The sequence below is a fragment of the Enhydra lutris genome, unplaced genomic scaffold (genome assembly GCF_002288905.1).
Source record: "Enhydra lutris kenyoni isolate GAN:26980312 unplaced genomic scaffold, ASM228890v2 scaffoldscaffold18, whole genome shotgun sequence".
In the NCBI taxonomy this organism is placed as follows: domain Eukaryota; kingdom Metazoa; phylum Chordata; class Mammalia; order Carnivora; family Mustelidae; genus Enhydra; species Enhydra lutris.
In genome coordinates, this window is record NW_019154102.1 from 21,850,433 (window position 1) to 21,873,139 (window position 22,707).

The 22,707-nt window shown below is 55.2% G+C and overlaps 1 protein-coding gene across 15 annotated transcripts in view; it reads left to right on the forward strand.

Moving 5' to 3' along the window:
• LOC111147978 (dysferlin) overlaps positions 1–22,707 on the forward strand; it is a 212,479-nt gene that overhangs the window by 123,371 nt on the left and 66,401 nt on the right. For all 15 annotated transcript variants that reach the window (XM_022504296.1, XM_022504295.1, XM_022504300.1 and 12 more), the window contains 6 exons: positions 2,645–2,738; positions 3,219–3,296; positions 10,851–11,032; positions 12,592–12,732; positions 13,569–13,598; positions 15,029–15,058. In XM_022504296.1, the coding sequence (XP_022360004.1) occupies positions 2,645–2,738; positions 3,219–3,296; positions 10,851–11,032; positions 12,592–12,732; positions 13,569–13,598; positions 15,029–15,058 (555 nt within the window). The remainder of the gene's footprint in view (positions 1–2,644; positions 2,739–3,218; positions 3,297–10,850; positions 11,033–12,591; positions 12,733–13,568; positions 13,599–15,028; positions 15,059–22,707) is intronic.

Here is a 22,707-nt window from a genome sequence, read left to right on the forward strand (position 1 = left end):
GCCTTCCACCCTGCCTTTAGCCGGAACCCCTGCCCTCCCACCAAGGTGCATTGGGCTGCATGTGCTACAGGTGGTTGTATGGGGGGGCTGGTCAAGCCCCGTTTCCAGTGTTCTGATCTGCTTTCCTTGGCGTCCTGTGCCTCTCGCCTGGGGTGGCCTGCAGGGCCCCCCAGGTCCAGCCCTATGTGCGGCCTTGCAGATCCTGAAACTGGGAGCCGTTAGCTGTTGGATGTGGTGTGGGCTCTGGCGGGATGCCAGTGCAGCATTGTGGGGCCAAATGTTTTTTCTAGGGGGAACCCAGGATGCCTGGGGTCTGCACCTGCTCAGGAAAGAGGATCCTGTTCAGGGTCTTTCCTTGTCTATAGTATGACACTGTCCCTGTTATCCTGCTTTCCCGTGTGTGCGTGTGTGTGTGTGTGTGTGTGTGTGTGTGTGTGTGTGTGTTGAGAGACTGATTGCTTGATTGATTGCTTTTGATTTCTGCCCAGGGCTGTGGCTCCTGAAATGTCCACTTTTCCAGCTTCTGGAATAATTTTGAACAAATATGAGGTATATGAATACCACCCCTGAGAATAATTGCGAGATTTACAGTTTATGCCCTACCCAGCCTCTGCCCCACTGTGCTTTATTTCTTTCATAAGATCATTACTAGCAAATACTTATTGAGCATTTATTACGTGCCAGGAGTTGTGCTAAGAACACGCAGTGTATCTCCTTAATAATCACAGCAACTTTCTGAGATAGATACTGTAGAATTATTCCAAATTTATGGACACGATTCAGAGAGGTTAAGCAAGCTGCCCAAAGTCACACAGCCAATACATAGCAGGACCGTAATTGGAGCCCCCGAAATCTGGTTCTAGAACTTGTGTTGAAGTTATGATCAAAAGAAGTGGGCCTTTGAGGGGGGTGTCCTGTGGTAGGTGCCAGAGACTTCCTGGTTGAAGCTAGACCTCGCTGAGACCCCTGGAAGAGCAGATGGACCCGTCTTTTCTGCATGTGTATCTTAGGGTCCCTTTTGCAGGAAGGGAGCAGAGGAAGACCTGGCCTATGTTAGGATGCATTTCTATGTTGACCTACAGTGACCAGGGCAGGCTTTCCCTCAGTGCCCTAAGATGCCCTGAGGATGGAGGGGTTTGGGATAGTCAGAGGCAATTCCGGCTAGGGAAGAGGAAGAGCTTGTGATGGAGCAGGTGTGAGTCCTGGCCAGCTTCAAGGGGCATGGCCTGCCTAATGCTGAGTGCTGGGTTTGGGGGAGGGAAGCCCTGGTGTTGAATGGGAAAACGGCGCAGGTCACCTGAGGTCTGATCAGGGTCCTTCAGGTACTGAGGGCGTGTGAAGGATTTGGGCTCTGGATAACGATGCTGGTTCTGGCTCTGGGTGTGGGCAGATCAGAAGTGGGAAGGCAGGCTTTCAGGGAGACTTCTCCAATGAGGGGTCCAGGACTGGGCCCTGAGAGTGGGGGTGACTTGGAGAGGACCATGTAGAAGTGGCCATGTGTCTTCTCTTTAGAGAGGGTGAGATTCCTGGGAGATGGCTGTGGCCAGGTGGCAGGGTGGAAAGTCCTGGCAAACGGCCACCCTGTGTGGGCCTGCACCAGATTAACAGGCCATTGGTGAGCCCAGAGTTTCTGTTCACGCACAAGGGTGTGTGTACTTGTGTGTTGGGAACAGGAATAGGGCAAGAGAATGGGGAAGTTGACGGTAGGGAAAAGAGAGGCGAGGGACCTGGAGAAATCTCTTGGAGAGGCTGCAGAGAGAGTGGACAGTATGGGAACACTGTCCAGCTCTCCCCACCCCTCTGCTGGGCTCTGGGCCACAGGATGCTGGTGGGCTTGCCAAGAAAGCCAAATCTGGAGGCTGGGCTGTTGAGTAACCAGTACATTTCCTGTACTTGTGGGGGCCTTGATCCCTGCTGGGTCCCTGAAGTCCCCCATGTCATGCAAGATGCCAATGAGGGGCCACAGTGTGCCCGAGCTGGCTCTGGATCCACCTGGGCGGTAGGCACGTGGTCCAAGGAGGCTGGTATATGGCTCAGCAGTTAGAGCCCAGTGCGAATGAGGACAAAGTGAGGGGACTGACTGGCTAGTTTCATGAGCAGTACACTGGCAGACTGGCTTCTGAGCCTGAGTGCTTATGGACCCTGCCTCTTGCTCATGTCCCTGTCCTGGCCACAGCCTGCGTCCTCTTTTGCCCTCAGCTTAGTGCGAGCTGGTGAGAGGTGGCGACAACATAGCACAGCTTCCCCCAGAGCTAGGACCCAGTGTCCAGATGTGCAGGGAGTGGACAGAGGTCCCCCGATTTGGTTTCTCTTAACTCATCCCAGTGGGAAAATCCCTATTGGATTCTCTGCCCTTGAGTCCTTCCTTCTATCAGACCCTAACTTCTTGGGCCAGAATCACTCCATATCCCATTCTGGCATGTCCGGTCTCCACCAGAGAGGGAGAACAGTTTCCCTGTGGACTTGACAGTGGAGTCTGGGGAGGCTGTAGGAGGATGTGGTACCCTAGAGTACACCAAAATCAGAGGCCAATGGCCCAGCTCTCAGCAGCAGAGGAGTGTTGTCTAGAGGTCTCCTGACTTGGGCAAATGACTCCCCCTGGCTCTGAGGTCAGGATTGGTCACGACCAGCTCTGTGTCTCCAGGGCGGCGTGGTAGATGACAGGAGTGACGATTCCATGTCCGTGTCCACCCTGAGCTTCGGCGTGAACAGACCCACGATTTCCTGCATCTTTGATTGTAAGTGATGCTTGGCGGTGTCTAGCAGGGTGAGGTCGACAGGTGTGTAGCCTCATGCATTTTTGTATGGGGGCTAGGGAGAATCGAGTCTAGGTGCTTTGTGGTGGGTGTGTGTCTTTGGTGGGGGTGTGTAGGCGCGTGCGCGCATTCACACACGTGCATGTCCAGCTGCGTGTGGCTTGCCTGGGTTCGGGCGTTCAAGGCCCTGTGCATTCTGGCTGCCCCTATCATTTATTTGGCTTCTCCTCCATCCCCTTCTCCTCAGCTCTCAGGCCCCAGGACACGACACTTAGGAGCCATGCTCTGCTCTGATCCTGTGAACGGTTCACTCCCACAGAGGGTGACATGTGACATGTGTCATTTCCATGGCTCACACCCTTCGTCTGTGGCCCTTCCTGCGGGAGACTCCCCTCACCCCAGCCGCTGCTCTCAGCAGCTCCTAGCTGCTCACTTGGCATCTCTGTTTCCTCCTTGGTACAGATGGGAACCGCTACCACTTACGCTGCTATATGTACCAGGCCCGGGACCTGCCCTCGATGGACAAGGACTCCTTTTCTGGTAGGTGGGAAGGGAATCAGAGACCAGGGGCTGAGAGCCGGGAGCTGAGCCAACAGGGCTTCTCCAGTGTGTGGGAGCTGGGGCTGTTTGTGGGATTTGTGGAGGGGGCTCATTTTGCCGTGGTCACTGGGTTGGTTGTCGGGTGGCCTGCTTGACCCTTCTGCTGGGTTCGTTGACCATCACTTCCTTCTGAGAGCCCCTCTGGCTCTGACCCCCAGGCACTTCTGTCTCCAGGGTCTCCCACAGCCTCTTGCTACTCTTCCTGCTCCTACTTGGGGGGCTTCCCAGGCCTCTAAGTCTGATGGTCTTGACAGTCTGTCTGTGTGTCCTCTTCTCTGGGCACTGGGGTGCCCTCACCTTCCCTGGCTCCATGGACCACCCATGTTGGAGAAGCTTCCAGGCCTTCAGTTCATAGGAGCTCCACGTGTCTAGCCAGGTGTGTCCCCCAGGATGCCTTCATCACTGGCTCCTCAGTTCATCCTATCCAAACTGAACTCCTTGTGCCCTCCTTCCCCCATCCAGGCCTCCCCTCTTTGCCTACCTTGGTTCTGGTGTTGCACTAGCACGTGTCTATTGCCTGTCAGTTTGGAAACCATCCGTCTTCCAGTCCCGCGGATTCTGGCTTCTGAATCTCTCTTGGAGATGTTCCCAGGAACTGGCCTCACCCCTTCTCATCTCCTGACCTCCCTCACCTTCCACCCTGCCTCAGACAGATCTGGTCATGTCACTCCTCTGATTTCCAGTGTAGACACTGGGAGATAGCTGGGGATTTTTGTGGATCAGACTCCTGTGGAGCTTGCAGTTGCATTGTTCCCTAGTTGGCCTCTAAGACTAGCTCTGGTCTCACCAACTTTTGTCAACCTTTGTGGAGCTCTTCCTGGCCTTTCTACTCCATGTTCTCTCTGCCTAGAATGCATTCCGTCCCGATTTTTAACCCAGCAAACTCTTACTCATTCTTCAAGACTTAGCTCAGGTCCTCTGACGCTGCCCCAAGCCCAGATGGTTGCTCCTTCCTTGACACTAGGCCAGCGCCCCACCAACGCCTCTCACAGCCCTGACTGCCACCTAGATCAACTGCTGTCTGTCTTTCCCACTCTGACTGTGAACTCCTCCAGGAAGGCGCTTTGTCTTGTCCTTGAACCTGCACTTGGTACCTGAAGAATGGACACTGACTGAGCGCTCAGTGTGAGCCCTGGCATTTTACTGGTCTCGGTGCACGTGACCCTTACGTCTCTCCTATGAGCTAGGGGCTTCATGTTCCCATTTTACAGGTGAGGAGACAGAGACGCAGGTAGCTTAGCTAAATTGCTTGAGATCAAATAGCTGACAAATGGCCTGCCATCCTCCAAGTGCTTGCTACTTCCTTGAGTAGAAGTGAATTCTTCTGTGAGAGTGACCTTCTGTTCACTATAGGATGGCCCTATAGCTCACAGCCACTTGCCTCTCTTCGACTGGGCCCTGCTCCTCCCCCACAGGGGGGACCACCCTCATGCCTCACCTGTTCCCCACATTCTCTCCTCCCAGTGATCTGTTTTCCAGCCGTGGGCAGCCAGGTACACGGTAGATGGAGCAATTTCTCCTCTGGGCTTTGGGTCCCCAGGTCCCGACAGCACCCTCTGAAAAGCATATGCAAAACCCACATGCCGCAGTTGGTAGGGGAGGGGCAGACGTGTGCACCTGGCCCTTGCTGGGAACCTGCCAGAATGCTCGCTGCCCATTGGGATGTACGCTGAGAGAAGAGAGGTGAACTCATCCACAGCCTTTCTTCTTCCTTAGCAGGGCATGAGAGACAAGGGTGCAGGCGGCAGTCCTGTGTGGGCGTGAGGCGAGTCCCCGGGGGGCCTTTGTCCTCCTGCTGTTGTCCTTGGGCCGGGCTGGCCGAGGACACTGCAGGGACGGGGGCCCTCCCAAGAAACCCGTGCTGGGAGGTGGCACGCACCCCGGGGGACCACAGGCAGGGTCAGCCCAGCACTGGCCTGTGGGAGATGTCACACTTTCCATCCCAGCCCCACCCCCTCCCCCAAATAAACATCCCTTGAGCTTTGAGGGCACTGCCCAGGGCTTCCTCAGAGGCCGCTGGCTTCTGAATGAAAGGCCTGATTGACCAGCTGCTGGAAAGGAAAACAGCAGCCAACATGGGTGAACCTATAAAACCCAGAGTGTTTATTTTCACTCCCAAACCCTAAACCAAAGCAATTTCTCCCCTGGCACTGACCCTGGGGCGGCTGGCGGCCGAAGGCTGTGCGTGGCCACCGGCTGGCACTTCTTGGAGGAAACTCATGTGTGAATCCGGACCGTCTGGGGCCAGGGAAGGGTCTAGTGTGGCCTCTGTTGCTGGTATCATCCTCCAGCCTGCCTGCTGAGTGTCTGGGACAGAGACGGCTCTCTTCCAGAAGGTGCTCCTTTGACTCTGACCTGTGATGCCCTGGGTCTTTCCTGCAGCGGTGGGCTCCCAGGGCCCCGAGCAGTGCTGGTGCTGTGTCTGTGTCTGCTTCCTTCTCTCTGGCTGAGGTTTTGGATGGGCGGGGGGTGGGATGGGGACACACAGGAACTGCCTAGGAAACACTTGGTGAATAATATTAAACTCAGGCAGGAAAGTGAGGCTTGTGGAGATGTTCTGTCCAGGCCACCTGAGGGTTCTGCCTCCGAAGGAGTTTCAATATATAGTCAGCCTCAATTCTCCAGACATCGGAAGGACATTTGTGGTTCATGGTTATGAGGATGCGTGGTCTGTGTAGCAGCTAGGCATTTAGAAATATAAAATGATGCTTAATTCCAATGACTTCTCTTTGACATTGGGTTGGGGTTGTCCCTACCTGGTGAGCAGAGGTCCCATTAAGACGGACAACCCGTGAGATGCTCTGTTGTGAGGTCATGACATATCAGAAGATGGCCCTTAGGCTGGGGGGATCAGAAATTCCCCTTGGAGGGCCTCACAGGCCAGGGACCTCAGGGGGCCTGCCTACCTTGGTTTGCCAAGCAAATGAGAGATGGTAAGTAGACCAAAAGCTAAGTTATTAATTTACCAGAGTGCAGTATCTGTAAAGACAACAGAAGGTCGTGTGCCCTCTTTGTTGGCCTCATGGTTCCTGGGAGGTCAAAGGTGTGTGCCAGGTGGGTGGTCCCGAGAGCTATTACTCAAGGGCAGGCCGCATTGGGGTCTCACAGCGGAGGTCACCTCCGTGGGGACCAGTGTTTTAGTTTTATGTCCCAATCCAGACTCTGTCTTGGGTTGGACTGGGGAGCCCTTGCTTTGGGGCTTATGGCGTCTGGACTCCAGTCACGGCCCACTCCCCCTCGAAGCAGACTTTCTGTTAAGTTGGCTCTGGCAGGGGGAATTCTCCCATTGAGCTCATGGAGCTGTTTTCCAAAGTGTGTCGGAGGCTTGTGAAATGCTCCACTTAAGCAGGGTTCCTGAGCAAGGGAGACTGGAGAACAGTGCACGCTTCCAGATTTACAATGCACAGTGGCATTGAGAGGCTTTGGAATGGCTTCAGGAAAGGAGCCTGTTTGACTTGTTTAAGTGCTCACGAGATCCCCAGAGAACTCGCGTTTACGAAGCTCACATTTTGGGGAACACTGATCTGTAGGAGTCAGGCCAGATTGCTCCGCTCAGATCTGGGATCTTTGTGAGCTCCCCCTCCCTCTGTCATCCCCACTGCCCTGGGCTTTCCCTTCTTCCCCTCAGCCAGATCAACTAGTGGCTGTTTCTCAAATGCCCAGGCTCTTTGTTGTCATCGTGAGTGCTGTGCTGATGTCTAGAACACCCCCTTTCCCTTGGTGTGCCTTGGTCCCTCCTCCTTCTGGAGACTTAGGGTAGGAGACCTCCTTTGGGGTGATTGACATGATGCCGCCAGGCTCCATGGGGGTATCCCTGACACCCCCACCCCATTCATTCCCTGAGTAAGCTGCACATCACCTTGGAATCTAACTGCCCTGTAGTGACCATTTCCAACCAGTAGTCATGATCTTAGGAGCCTAGATTTTGTCTCCTTCATTTTCCTATCCCTGGTGCTCTGCTTACCGACCACGCACTGGTCAGTGAGTAGTTACAGAGTGAATGAATGACGGGTTACACATAATGCTGGAGTGAACATCTCTGTGCATATAGCTTTTTGGTTAATTTGGGTGATTCCCAGGAATAGAGGAAGCAAGGTATAAACAATTTTATGTTGTTTAGGGCATACTGCCCAGTTGCTTTCCTGAACTGCTTCCAGCAGTAAAGGAGAGTACCCATTTCATCAAATATTTGCCAACACTGGGTTTTATAATTCCAAATAATTTTTCTTAATTTAATAGGAAGAAATATTGCTATATTACAGTTTTCTTTTGCACTACTCCCCTCTTTCTGAAGGGTTCTTTCCCAAAGGGCATGGAGCACTAGACTGGGAGTCAAGGGGGTCTAGCCCTGGTCACACGTGAGCATGGGCTAGTAACTTCGTCTTCATGGGGCAAAGCTCTCTTGTCTGACAAGTGGGATGGTGCTGTCTGCCCTGTCTCCCATCCCAGGGGTCTGAGCTGGGAAGTTAGGAGGGGCTGGGAGTAAGGCTCAGTGTATGGTTAAGGTCTAGGAAGGCTCTAGGAAGGTCTGAGCAGCAGAGTTGGGTGCAGGGCTCTAGGTCCAGCCAAAGAACCACCTGCCTGGGGCCTCTAGCAGGGATGGTATCCCGTAGAACCACGTGTGTTCACAGCTGGAGTCGTCTAGGGCAGCTCATGGTCCTCAGAGAGCCCCAGTCCAGCCACTTTCCACTTCAGCTCCGTGTGGCTTGGTGGGTGATGCCCGAGGGCCAACGCTGCCCCTCTTCTATGGGAGTGTCCCTGACAGGAGTGCTAGACTGGAGTGACAGAGAAGAACCAGCCCCTCACCTTCCCCTCCACCTCTCCTCAGGACTTGCTTCTCCTTCCCCTTGGCTCTCCTGGAAGAGCGATAAGTCTGTGCATTTGTCTGGCTTCCCTTCATCTGACCACCTTACTTCAGCAATACCCCTGCTAGCCTTCTTTCTTTTTTTTTGGAGGGGCTGGGCCCTGTGGGGGGAGAAGCCGGGCCCCAGCACACAGTAGCCCAGTGTCTGAGGCCCCAGGCCTCCAGGCCTGCTCTTTACAATGCCTTTGTTGTGAGTTTTTTCCTCCCCTGGGCGGGCAGGGCGTGTGTGTGGGTCTGGGTGATTCTTGTTTGAAAGCCACCCCCTCCCCGTTCCCCCAACGCTGAGCTCATTGCTTGGGCCGCTGGGGCCGCTGGAAGGAGTTGGCCCGCTGTGGGGGGGTGCGCGTGGGGGGTGCTGCCAACACCAATACAGGGTACGTAGCCGCTACAATGTGCAATTGTGATCTTTGTGTAAACGCGGCCGGTCTGGGGCCCTCACGCTTATAAAAATAAAGCGTTGGGAAGCACGGGGGGTGGGAACAAAAGGGGCTTTTTCGCCGGCTCTCTAATATGGTTTTATTTATCGGAACGCGCCCTCTTTCCCTTACTGGAACCAGGGAGAGGTTCTCCGCGGAGCTTGGAGCTGATGGTATCACAGCCAGACGGTTTCATTAAATGCACAGACGCCGCTGGGCCCTGCCAGGGGCAGGAGGGGAAGTGTTTGGGGCCAACCCTACCGGGGCCGGTGCATCGAAGGGGGAGCCCTATGCCAGGGAGGTTTCCACCAGGTGGGGGTGGCATGTCTCCTTTGCCCATTTCCCTTCAAGGGCCTTGCAGTCTTCTACCCCCAGAATCAGGTTCAAACTGTTTCCTTCAGGAAGCCCTCTAGGATTGACTACACTGTGGCTTTTGTGCCTAAAGCCTGGTTCCATGCTGGTGGCTACCTCCTGTGAGCCAAACCCAGCCTTATTCAGCCACTGAGTGCCCACAGCATCTGCCTCCTAGCTTAGATCTCCCCCACCCTTAAAATTAGCTATGCCATGGGCCAACAATCAGAATCTTGGACCCTTCTCCCCCCATCTCTTGATGGGAGTCCTCTCTGACCTCCCTGCCTCTTCTAGGGTCACTCTTTGTCACCTCCTATATGTTGGCGGTAGTATGGCATTTGGTCTCCTTAGGGCCAAGGTACCTGATCCTCTCCCCTTCCTTCGTGAGGAAGGGCTGTCTCCCCACCCGCGTCCCGGGAGTACAGCTGGACGTCCTAGCACTAGCACTTAGGGTCTAGGGTCACATGGGGTTTAGGGCACAGCTGGGGATATACTGGGAGGCTCAGAGGAGGCAGGGTGCTGCAGGCTGGGGCGGGGGCCAAAGGTGGAGGGCATGGGTGAGGGCGAGTTGGGTTCAGCCCTCCCAGACACCTAGCATCCAGCTGCCAGCTTCCTATGTCTCTGGACTTGTCCTTCAGCATCTGGCACGTTGAGTCTTACAAAATGGCAGCAAACTGGACCCTGCCCCCCATCTGACATCTTCATGGGAGAAGCTCATGAAGGAGGAGAGCCCCTCCTCCAAGCCCTTTGCCCCTGTCCCAGATTGCCTGCACTCAGTTCCGTAGGCCTTTCTCCTGCCCTGGTTCTCCAAGTGTGGCCCGGAGGACAGCATCCCAACCATCTGGGAACTTGTTAGAAATGCAAATTCTCAGGCCCCTCCCCAGATCTGATGAACACATCTTTAGGCATGGGGCCCAGCAGTCTGTGTAAGCCTTCCAGGTGATTCTGCTGCATGGTCACATTTGAGAGCCACGGCCCTAGAATCTTCTCTAGTGACACCAACTTCCCTTTGGGAACAGGTGGGGGGAATGACTGGCGGGCAGGCAGGATGCACAATGGTTTGGGGCAGCAGGGAACTGGAGGGATCTCAGGGTTCCTGTCACATCACCCACTGCCAAAGAGCTCTTCAGTCCATGGGCTTCCCTCTGGGGCGCTCACCCATCCAAGCACCGCTGTCTCTGCCTGAACCCTTGCAGGGGCCTCGGAACTGGTGTCCCTGCTTCCTCCAGGCTGTTCTCCGTGTGGCAGCCAGTGTGGACTTGCTGAAGGGCAGGTCTAGGCACCCCCAGTCTGAGGGTAACAGCATCTCTGCTGTACTCTCCCTTCCTCAAGGAAGATAGATCCCTTTCTTACACACACCATGGTGTCTTAGAGCCACTCTTCAAGGCATTGATCAGGATCGGAGTTTTATGGTTACTTATATGGATTATGGTTCTGCTCTAACTGTATTCTCAGCCCCTAGCACCTAGCTCTTGACCTGGCCTACAGAAGGCTTTTTATAAATGCTTGCTGGATGAATGAATGCATGTACTGTCCAGGATGCACTTCCTCTAGCAGGACCTGGTGGCCAGCCCAGGAAGGAGCCTGGAAGGGGGCTTCTTTGGATATCTAGGCCTGCTCTCCTGGAACTCAGCTCCGTCTCTGCACTGTGACCCACCAGAGGGCTTTAGAGAGGGCTGGGGTGGGGCGAGGGGGTTGCGCTGGGGAAACAGGCTCCCACCTGTAGGTTGCCCCAGCCAGAGCAGCAGCCATGGCTCTGCTTCAGCTCTGTGGCCCACACGACCCCTGAGCAGACAACTCTCACGGTCTCTGCTGTGTCCTGCCCCTCCCCACCCTGCCCCACCCTGTGCCTGACCCACCCAGATCCCTACGCCATCGTCTCCTTCCTGCACCAGAGCCAGAAGACAGTGGTGGCAAAGAACACTCTGAACCCCACTTGGGACCAGACACTCATCTTCTATGAGATTGAGATCTTTGGTGAGCCCGCCAGCATCGCCGAGCAGCCACCCAACATTGTGGTGGAGCTGTATGACCACGACACCTACGTGAGTCTGCCTGCCTTCCTCCCTCTTCCTCTCACCGCCCACAGCCTCCAAGAGCAGGGGTGGGAGACACCACCCAAAGGGGTACCAAGCCAGATGGCCTCTCCCCTGACCCCACAGGCTACAGAGCTGTTAAAACATTCTAGAGTAATTAAAAATGGATTGCTCGTAGGTGAGCTGTGTCTGCGGCAGGGAGAGGGGATGGAGCTGGAGGGGTGTTTGGTTCTGGGTCAGGGTTCTCTGCCTCTGACTTGCTCCTGAGACCCCAGCCCAGGAGTCCTCTCTTCCCATCTGAGAGCTACATCGACTCCACAAATGGTCATGGGGTGCTTGTGTGTGGGCTAAGTGGTCGGCACGTGGCATTCCCAGCATAGGTGGGAGCTGAGATGCCCCCACGGAGTAGAGAGACCCCTCCAGGGGCACAGGCAGGGCCCTTCTCTAGAGCTGGTCAGCTGACCCTCCCGGGATGCTGGCCAAACTCAGTGGCCATGCTGTTCAGAATGGGAGCGGCTCAGCACATGTGGCCTTGAGCAGTTGAAAAGTGGCTAGTGCACCTGAGAATCCCCATTTTCATTTTCAGTTTTAATCAGTTAAGCTTTATATTTGAATCGACGCAGGTACTGGAGAGCACAGCTCTAGAAGATTCTAGACCTAGAATCTGCCTAGACATGCCCTTCAGCAAGTTCACACTGGCTGGAGGGAGAGATAGCCCATCTCCCAGGGCTGGCACTTGGGGGAAGCCTGTGGGGAAGACCCAGGCCCTGAAGGAAATGTGATTGGGGTGTTTGGGCCAGGTGGTGGGGTGTTCCAGCACAGCAGGAGGAAGAGGGAGGCAGGAGGACCGGGATGGGCTGGGCCAGGGGACAAGGCAGGGGAGCAGGTGCAAGTTCTAGTACAGGGGTGGGGGCAACGGAGGCTGGGGGAGATGGCCGACATGACAGCCAGGGGCTGAAAGGGCAGCTGAGGCCAGCATGCTGGAGTTGGGTACGGAGGGAATGAGGCAGGGCAGGAGAGGTGAGCAGGCTCCAGTGAGGGGCCTCCCATGCTGGAGGCGATGTGGGCCAGGGAGTGGGGGTGGGGGCCACGGAAGGTGCCTGAGCTGGGGAATGATAAGATCAAAACATCATTTTAACAGGACTCACTGAATTTGATGAGCGATCACAGTTTTCCCAGGTAGATTGAAAGGAGATGAAGAAGCCCATGGAAATGTCAGATACCTCCTGTGATGAGGGTGTTAAGGAAATGCCAGGGAGCTGTCACTGTGGTCTCTAAGGGAGCTCAGAGCTTGATTAAATTAAATCAGTGTGAAGGCTAGTTAGACCTACAGAGGGGTTTTTGACCATCATGGGATTGCAAATCTAGCAACAGTGGTCAGAGGTCCCTTGCATGTTGTCCTCACGTTCTTCTGAGGGGGTTAGAGTGCACCATTCTGCCCCAGGGGAGTGCCCCGACTGCTGAGTCTCTTGCTAGTGCAGGAGGCTGGGTATGGATCTGGGGATTGCTCTGATGCCACCTGCAAGCCTGAACTGGGGGATGCTGACTCTTCTTTCTCCATGCTCTAGGGTGCAGATGAGTTTATGGGCCGCTGCATGTGTCAGCCCAGTCTGGAACGGATGCCCCGGCTGGCCTGGTTCCCCTTGATAAGGGGCAGCCAGCCGGCAGGCGAGCTCCTGGCCTCTTTTGAGCTCATCCAGAGAGAGAAGGTGAGGCTGGTTCATATCCACATCCAGGAAGCCCAGGCAGGGACTACATCATAGTGGAGGAGAACAAGAGGGCACAGGGAGGGGATGCCCCCATGGAGGAGAGGGACTCTAATATATCCTTCTTCCCTGATCGGGGGCCCACAGTCAGTGGGGAACACTGAACAGCCACATGCTGTCAGGCCTTCTGCTGAGGGTTGGCTCTGCCCATCTTTTCTGAACCCCAAATCACAACATGCTCTCACTGTTAGGGAGAGCGTTGGGAATCTGGGTTGTGCTAGAATGCCTGCATCTTTTGGCCGTTGGCTATATTTCCCCCTGTGTCATAACTTGAAGTGGTTTCTGGGAGTCGAACCTTTGTGATCTGGTTTGGGGGGGTCTTAAGTGTGATGGGGGCATCTCTGTAGACGGGTAAGGGCAAGACCTCTGTTCTAGTCCTCCTCTACCATGGCCTGGCCTCATGACCCAGGGCCAGCCACTTCCCTGCTCTGACAGGGGGCATTTGGTTTACAACCATCTCTCCAAAGTTGCTCTTTCTGTGGGGTGAACCTCCATAGGTAGGCCGGATAGAAATAGGGATATTCCAGTGAGGTGTCTGGGCCATATGCTACCCACCCGGCTTCCCTCTGCCGTCGCCTGCCACCTCGAGCTTCCTCTGAGAGTCCCTAGGCCTCCAGGGGACAGAGTCTGCAAACCCCAGCACTGTCTGATCATTGATACAGTCCATGGGTGTTATTTTGCGGTGGGAAATGCCTTTGCCTGGCCAAGGCAGAAGGCAGGGTGCTGGGGCCTTGGGTGACAGGCATCTGACCAGAGCTCTCTTGTTTTCTGCATCCTAGCCGGCCATTCACCATATTCCTGGTTTTGAGGTAAGTCTTGCCCTCACCTTTTCTCCTTTAACAGACTGCCGTCCTCCTGGCGTGCTGCACCCCACCCCTCCCCGGGGGCTAGGAAGGGTGATCAGCCAAATACCACCAGCATCTTGCCTTCAAGCAGAGGAAGAGTCCGGTGGGACCACGGGGCAGGGTGGGCAACGGCTGGGGTCCCTGTGCAGCTCTGGCCTTTCCTGCCCTTCTTCCCAGAGAATTCTGGGAATCACAGACCCTCAGAATGAAATGACCTTCTGGCCACCCAGACCAGTTGCCCTCAGCTGGGCAGCCTCTTAGAATCCCTTAGGCAGCTTGAGAAATCACCAGCGCTCAGGCTGCACCCCAGACCGAACAAAAACACCACCTCTTGGGGGGGTGGCCCAGGCCTTGGTGGCCTTTGGTGCTGCCCTGGTGGGCTGGGGGGATGGGTTTAAAAGTGCAGCCAGGGGCTGAAAACCATCCAGGTGTGGTAAGAAAGGCCTAGTCTTGGGCCCCAGTTCAAACTGACTAAAGTGTACCCTGAAGGCACGGGGTAACCCCCGCTCCATGTACTCATGAACCCTCCAGGGGCTCCGACGCATGTTCGGTCCCCAAGTTGTGATTTAGACCACGGTTCCACTGTGACCCAGTTTCCTCACTCTGCTAGTGGTGGGGATGTCCACCCTGCTCCCACTCCCCTTCTTCTTGTGGGAGTCACGGTAGAAAATGCAAACCCTCTTCTGGCACCCCTGCTAATTTGATTTGGGGAGTGTTCTTCTCGCCGGGCTCAGCAGCCGCTTGGAGAAGTGGTCATTCCGGCTGTGTTTGGATGCCTCCTCCCTTTCGAGGCAGCTGGCACAATTTGCTGACAGTTTGTACCCTGCAGGCCCTCCTTTGCCATCAGCCCCCCACTCCACCCTCAGCTTCTCCCCCGCTCCCGGCTCTGGCTTCTCTCCGTCTCTCTCTCCTGTTCAGTCCAAGCGCCTGCTCTCGGGCTGGCCAGCCTCTGGGGACCCAAGTTGTTTCTCCTTGCCTCACCCAGGTCCACATGCTCCAGCAGAAACAGCAGCTCCGAGGGGTCAGACCTGGCTGCTTCCTGAGGCTGCTGCACCCGGTCTGGGACCCTTCCTACCACCTGTCACTTTCTTTCTCCCATCACCTCTGGAGATGCCTGGGCTCTAGGTTCATGCCCTGGCCTCTCCTACCAGTCTCCGCATCAACACCCCATCACACCTTCCTTCTCGGGAACCATGTGGAAGGCATGGCCAGAAGTGCATCACCATGGCCCTCGATGGGAGGACGTTTCTTTTGGCTTCACTTAGGGTGACATCTGGTGTGCTGTTCGCTGCCCCAATCTAGTGCTCCTTATCACTAATGCTAAACTTTTACCCTCCCTCCTCTCTTCCCTCCACCGATCCCCTGGACACGGAACACCCCATGTTGTGGCCTAGGTGCACGATACGTCGGGAATCCTGGATGAGGTGAGCTGAAGGGACATGCGGGGACAGAGGGAAGGAGGAAGCTCTTCTCTGGGCAAGTGTCCCAGAGCCATCTGAGCTCCTGGTGCCTCAGTGGTCAGTGGCCACTCAGGGACCTGCCTGGATTTCATTCCCCACACTCTGTGCAGACCTGGGGCTGCCTGGGGTGTATCCTGGCGTGATTTTGGCTCCAGAAGCCTTGCTGTCCTGTTGGAGGCTGGATTCACCTGGACCTCCTGGCAGAAATAGTGTCTCATCTGGCTGATTACCAGGTGGCATGTTTTCAAGAATAAAAAGTTCACAAGGGGCCAGAGTAGTCAAGGAAGCCTTTCTGGTGAAGGTGGCATCAGCCAGACATTGTTGCAGGAGGACGGGGAACATGCCTTTGGCTGAGGGGGCCAAGTACCAGTTTAGGGCCTGGCGGCTTTAGGGGCCGGTGGGGTTGGGGATTCCTAGGTTCTGGAAGAAGATTGGGGTTTGCTTCCAGAGGAAGTAAAGCTCCATCCTTTGCCATGAGGGATGAGCAGCACGTTCCCCTGTGGCCTCCTGCACATCTGTGAGTGGGTCCTTAGAAGGGAGCAGGGGCAGAGGCCTGGGCAGGGAGACAGGAAGGAGAACCCTGGTCAGATGGGTTGGGAAAAGGGCAGCCACTTCCTGCCATCAGGGAATCCCCAGGCTGGGAGCGGACACCATTTGACATTTTCAGTGCAATTTGGACTTGAAGTGCAGGGTCAGGATGTGGGCTCCACCGGCCCCGCGCCCCTTACCTCACTTCCTTTCGCTCCCAGACCGAGGTGGGGTCCGCCAAGTGAGCTGGCCATAATTGCGCCTGACAGGCAGCCTCCTGCTTCTGGCCACGGTTGCGAAAGACTGCCGATTTGGAAAGGGGAGCCGAGTCCTGTCCAGGGAAGCAGCACAGAGCCCTTTCTCTTGATTGAGAGCGCTTTGTGGCCAAAACCCACAGCCTGCTCTGAAGAAGACCCAGCCCAGGGATGAGTTATTAAAAAAAGTTAAAGTCCTTAATAAGTGGATTTGTAATATGTAGCAGGGAAGGCTCAGATTCCGAGAGCAGGGGTCTGGCTGTGGTCTCGTTGTCAGGAAGCAAATCAAAATTTGCCGCTTTGGGGCCAGACCCCGAGGAGGGCCACGTGTCCTGCTGCAGAGCCAGCCAAGCCACAGACTAAGGTGGGGTGTGGGTCAACAGGGCCAGAGGAGAGCACATCGTGGGGTCTGCTGGGCATAGGGCGGGGCTGAGTCTGCGGGTCGAAGGGTCCGAGGCCCTTCAGGATGAATGGAGATGAATAGAGTATCAGCTGGTCCAGGGGACAACCCCAGGAGATGGTCTTGTGGACCCCCTCATTCTCAGGGGCCTCGGCCCCAGACCTGGGGCTCTGTGGCTCGGCCATTTTCCATGCACTTGAAGGCTAAGCCTCATACCAAGGTCCTGGATCCTATGTAGTCTCCAGAATCCCCAGGGACAGGTCAGTCCAGCTGCAGCTATGGGGCCTGCAGGAAGCCCGAGGCCTTAGCAGGAGTTTTCTTTATGTGCCCTGCTCCCCCGCCCCACTTCCACATTTAGCTCCCTTGGGGCTCCCAGCATGATCTCTGTGAAGAGTGTGCCAGCTTTCCCCAAGGGCTATGCGAAGGCATGCTGGCAGCTTCGATTCTGGGACACTGGCCACCAGAGCCCTCGAAAGTCTGGGAGCAGACAGGACAGATGGGTTTGTTAGGAAGCTGTGTGGCCGCTGGGGGCCGTGGGTTGGGGAGCCAAGGGCAGGACCAGGTAAGAGGCTTCTGTGACTCTGAAGGATGGTTTAAGAACAGCCTTTCTGGTGGGGAGTGCCTCAGGCCAGTGAATCCCATGCCTGTGTGGGAGACAGAGTCCAGGAATGACATCTGTCCATGGTTGTGCTGACGGCTCCCAGAGCGGGTGGAGGACCATGGGGACGGCTTTCTGAGAGAGGTGACACTGAGCTAGCATCTGAAGCCAGGGCTGGCAGAAGGGGTTGGGGAGGGGGGACTAGGTGGCAGTGCCTTGGGCTGGGGCCAGTTGATTGGGTGACATGATTTCCCCTCCCTCAGGCTTTATGCCCCTTTGGAGCAGCCCTCTCTGGGAGATCTGGTCGGGGGCGTCGGGACACTTGCCTTGGTCTTTGAGGATTTGGTGATGTCTGGGAGACCTGGGTCCTTGCAGAGAGCATGGATGAAGGGAGGACTTCCTTCACTAGCTCCCCAGTCTGTATTTCTGTCAGGGTAGAGTAAGAAATCCCCCCTTCCTGAGCCTTGTTCGCCTTCTCCTCTTCTGCTTTCCCTTCCTGTTTCCCTCTTCCTCCGTTGGCTCCTTGGCCTCCAGCTCCTTCTGTCCCTCTTCCCCGCCTCTTCTGAGCCCTCTGTCTCCTTTCTTTTCCTTTTTGTCTGGAGAACAAAGGTGGTCCACGCTGCCAAGGGGAATGAGTTCAAAGAAATTGCAATTTTAGATTTCCTGAGAACTGGAGAGCGTGCACATGCACGTGTGAGTGTGTACGAGCGTGTACACGCGCAAACACACACACACAGGCGGCAGAAGAGGTGATGGCAGTTTCCTTAACAACCAGCACCCTCCCCCCAGGGATGTGGAGCATGTGCAGAGGGAGACCTCACCTGGGGACCTGGAGGTGCCATAGGCGGGAGCTGGGGCTTGCAGACCTGACCATGGCAGGGGGCGTGGTTTGGGGCATTAGTGTTGGTTCTGCCGCTTCTGTCTTGCTCCAAGGCAGGCAGGGGTTTCCCTGGTGGAAGGGATTGCAGGCTCCATGGCTGTTTTCACTGAGGGCTCAGAGGGCCAACCAGACGTCATTCTATCCCCTTCCAACGCCAGGGTACGGCTTTTAGTCTGAGATGTACACGAGGTACTCTCCCGCACCCCCAAATCCACTAGAAGGAAAATTCTGGTGTTTTGCAATCAGGAAAATAAACCCAGTGGTCCCCCCATCCCCCTTTCCCTCCCCCAAGGCCTTAATTTAAAACACTGTTTTTCCTGGGAAGTGTAATTAGAGCAACATGTTGTTGCTAACGAGCTGGGTGGGGCAGGCAGACAATGGAGCCCTCCCAGCATGCCTGGCTGCCCCTGCCCAGCAGCTCCTCCAGGAGCCAGGATCTGAAGGTCCAGAGGGTCCTCTGACTGTACCCTGCTGGGGGATGTAGGGGTCTGTGGGGCTACTGGTAACAGGACTACTTAGGTGGCTGGGGGAGTTCACCCGTTCCCCCAGCCCTGCTATGGGAATGAACGTCTGTCTGGTGTGGTGGCCCTGGGACCTAGAGGAGGAAGTCCCCCTCATGGCTTGTCCTTGGCTCTCTGTACTGAGCTGGCCTACTGAACAGATAGACCGAAGGGGGCCCAAGGGTAGATTTTTCTCTGCTAGGGGAGAGAGCCTCATCTGTCCTTGGGTCCCTGTCCTCCTGATGGGAAGCAGTTTGGCAAAAGCCTTGACCGCCTATAGGACCCGTCAGTGGAGCAGCCCTGTGTCTGCCCTGCACATCGTGGGGTGGGGAGGGTGAGCAAGAGAGGCATTGGTCAAACGTGGCTTCATCTAATTAGACTTATAATGTATGGCTGCCCTCGAGGTCTGTGGTCCTCAGAGTCCCCGTCTCATGTAGGACAGTGAATTAGGATGTCCTGGTGATGCTTCAAGTCTACCCCTCCGCCCCGCCTGGTGATGCTGAAAGGCTTCCCCAGGGGTGACGAGGATCACTGCAGCCCACCCCCACCAAGAGCCACTGGTCAGGAAGGAGGTGATGAGCCCCTCGGGTTGGCTGGATCAGAAGTCGAGCAGCTCAGGCTTAGAAGCTGGCCCTCTGGCCGGGGCCATAGGACTCTCCCAGTGAGGTGTCAGAGACCAGTCAGGACCTGGGAAACGGGGCCATGGGGACACTTAGAGGTCAAAGAAGACAGAGAATAGGGTGATAAGAAGTTTCTGGGGTGGTTGGGAGATTTTCTGGAAGATGGAGAGCTTAAACATCCCTGAGGGATGTGTTAGATTCCGGGAGGCATAGGGGAAACCCATTCAGACCGAGGGAGCGATGAGCAGGCACAGGAGAGGGGGAGGGGTTGGTGAGGACCCACGGAGCACTGACAGAAGTGCTGGGAAGGAGGGGAGGGGCCGCTAGAGTAGGTTCTTTATTCCACCATCCGCCTACCCATTCCTTCGCCATCCCTCCCTTCCCTCAGTTACCCTTCATCAGCCTTCAGTTACTGGACAGGGATTTCAGCCATGGTCCCAGGGTGTGGAGTTGGTGGTTGAACACACGCAGAGGGTGTGTCTTTCAGTGGGAGTGAGTCCACTTGCTGTGGAAGCCGTGGGGGTACTTAGGTTCGGCTCAGGACACCAGGAAGATTTAAATGGAGATCTGATGCCTGAGTAGGAGGTAGCTAGGCGGAGTGGGCAGAGAACATTTCACACACAGGGACTGGACACTCTGAGCCTCAAAGGTAAAGAGAGTGGGCTGCCTCCTGCCACCTGCTAGAAGTTCAGAAGGGCCCGTGTTGAGCATGTTCAGGGAGGTGGGTCATCACTTATCTGGGACCCCGAAAGGTGGGGTTATCAAGTGAGAGGTAAGACCAACGAGGTCAGAAGGAACTAGAATGTGAGGGGTCTTGGAGGCTGTGTTAAGGAGTTTGGACTTCATCCTGAGTGGCTGGGGAATGTTTGATGGGTTTTAAACAGAATGACATTCTAGAAAGTTCCCCCTGGCTACAGAATGCAGCAGGCACTTGCTCTTGGGAAGGGATTTGCAAAACCAGATGCAAGGAGACCACTTAGGGGGATGCCGGTGAATCCAGGTGAGAGAGGGTGAGGGTACGAACCGAGGGAAGGAGACAGGTAGTTGGACGTGCGAGAAGTTTAGGAGATAGTCATGAAGATCAGGTAGTTTACTGGACATGGTGATTGTGGGGGGAGAGCCATGGTGGTGTGGGGCTTTTTGGTTTGATCGTCAGTGTGGATGGTGGGGTTTCTGAGATGACGTTGGGAGAGAGCAGGTTTTGAGGGGAAAGTCAGAGAATCCAGTTTGGGACCAGGTCAGTGTTAGAGGCCAGTAGGGCACATGGGTGAACTGAGCAATAAGAGGTTGGGAATATGGGTCTGGGGCTTAGGGGAGACGCCTGGAGGCAGAAAGCCCAGGAGACAGCTGGGCAGAGGAGGAAACCAACCAGCAGAGGGTGGAGAGGGGAAAGGGGCAGCGGAGACGAACCAGAGAGATGGTTTTAGGAAGGAGGCTGAGGTCAGTTGGCAGGAGGCTACTGAGGGAGCGGGAGAGCTGTGAGCCTGCCAGTGGCCTTTGGGCTGAGCTACAAGCAGGTTGTTGTTGACTTTGGACAGAGAAGTTTCCCAGGCAGGGGTGCTGGGGGCAGAGATGAGTGCATTGGGCAGAGGGCCTCGTGGAAGCGAAGGAGAGGCAGTGGACAGAGGCAGACCTTTTCAGGGAGAGAGGGGAGAGGTAGGGAGGCTACTGGAAGACACGGAGAGCAGGGCAGGGATGGATCGGAGAGACCAACTTTAGATAGGGAAGGAAATGATCCAGCAGATAGTGTGAGGCATTGGGGAGGATGGACGGGACAGGGCTGGGGAACAAGAGAGGCTTTAGCTGTGGATGTGCCATGCTAACTCCATGGGATGGATGGGCAGTGTAGTGTGCACAGCGGGGGGGGGGGGGGCGGACAGAGGACGGCCATGGTGGCTTGCAGGCTAGGTGGGGGATGGGGCTGGTGACAAACGCAGGGAGCCGAGATGTGCCTGGACCCCTGGGAACAATGAGGAGGACACAGATGGCTTTGGGATGAGAATGGTGGCCTCTCGCCGTGCCAGGGAAGCTGCCCGTGAACACACCTCTAACCACTGTCTTTACTTGTTTCTTCCTCCTGCGTCCGCCGGGCTGGCGTTCTACAGCTGTGTGCACCTGCCTTCTTCCTCCAGGGCCTCCTCCAAACGGTACTGGAGCCTAGCCTTCTCGAGGTTCTTGTTCCCTGTCCTCCTCACAAACAGGTTCCTGAAAGTGGGGAGCCTGGTAGAGAGGAACGTCATCACCACGGAGCTCAACAGAGCCGGGAGGAAAGACAGAACATGGAAATGAGGGAGAAACAGGAATCCAAGGGACAGTGCCCAGAGTTTGGGGGCCTGGAGAGAAATGTTCTGGGTGGGGGAATACAGTGATGAGTTTTCCTGGTGATTCAGGAGAATGGTATAAGCATGTGAGAAAGGTTTGCTCTTTCTGTCTCCCTGATCTCTTCTTTTTGCTCCTTTTGGTCTTGAGTCCGGGCCCCCTGCTACTGGGCTGGGCATCAGCCTTAAGCAGGCCACAAACAGACCATCAGCAGGCCTTCAGGCAAAATCCTCGTTTTAAAGAACCCTGCCTCCACCCTCCAGGCCGCTGCTTACTTGCACTGTGACGTGCACAGCGCCCCCTGGAGTTGTGCTCTGTAGCTGCTCAGCACATCGCCCCCGATCCCGACAGCATCTGTCTCCAATGCTAGACTGAAAATGTAGGTGCTTCCTATCCCCTGTCTCTTGCATTGAAGGTGTGGAGGTAGCTTAGGAATTCCTTCACTGTGTGCCCGCAAGACATAGGGATAGTTAACTACAAGGCCAGTGCTCTTCTGAGAGATGCTTCTGGCGGTTCGGTTCTCCTCAGGTCACCCTGAGAGAACAACAATGCTAGTGGTAAAGACAATGGTACTGACAACAAGCAGGTCATATTTGCAGTCACCACAGTTTACTAAGCCGCTCCTGGGTGCCACTGACTGCTTGTTCCCTTGCTGAAATGCTGGAGCAGGCTCATAAGGGTATTGTTACCCTGGATCTTCACGTGACCGTAATGAGTCACAGACATTGAGTAATTTGCCCAAGGTCAAACAGCTAGAAAGCGGCAGGGCTGGAACTAGAACTGAGGTCTGTCTGATTCTAGAAATGAACTTCTTACCGCTGCAGGTCAGGGAAGCGTAGTGTCATCATTGTGTCACCGGGCAGGAGTGACAGCCTGGGGTTGGTTGTGAAGTGATTCATGGAGGCAAGAGGAAGCCAGTGCAGGTCAGGCTCCAGCTGCTCCCACCATCTACGTCAGAGTGTTTGTACATGGATCTGCCATCCTTTGAGAAGGAGCCCAAAGCAAGTCACTTGGAGAATTAGTCTACTGATTCCATTGTTTATTAAATGAGATTACACAAGGCAAGCTCTGTAAAGTATCCAGCATAGCCCTTTTATTTATAGTCAACATTTCCTGAGTGTCAGGGCCTTCTTGTATGGACGTGTGGGTTGTGCACTGCACAAGGGCTCTATGTCTAAGGGGAGGCAATTTCCAGTGCAGACGTCATATATTTGCATTTATTATAACAATTTTCCAGTAGGTGGCAGTAAAGCGTCTTGTTTTAATAAACTAGTAACATAATGACGATTTTTTGACGTGGAAGTAAAGAGTCTTCAGGAAGAATTGCCACAAAGGTGCCACATGGACTAGTAGAGTTGTTGAGGGTTCACATGAACCATGCGTTCTTCTGAGTGTTAGTACTAACTTCTTGAAGCCTCACAGTAATCTTGAGAGGTTGGCAACTTTTAATAACCATTTTATCGATGAAAAAAAAGGAGCCACAGAAAGATGTAATAACTTACCTAAGTCAGCAG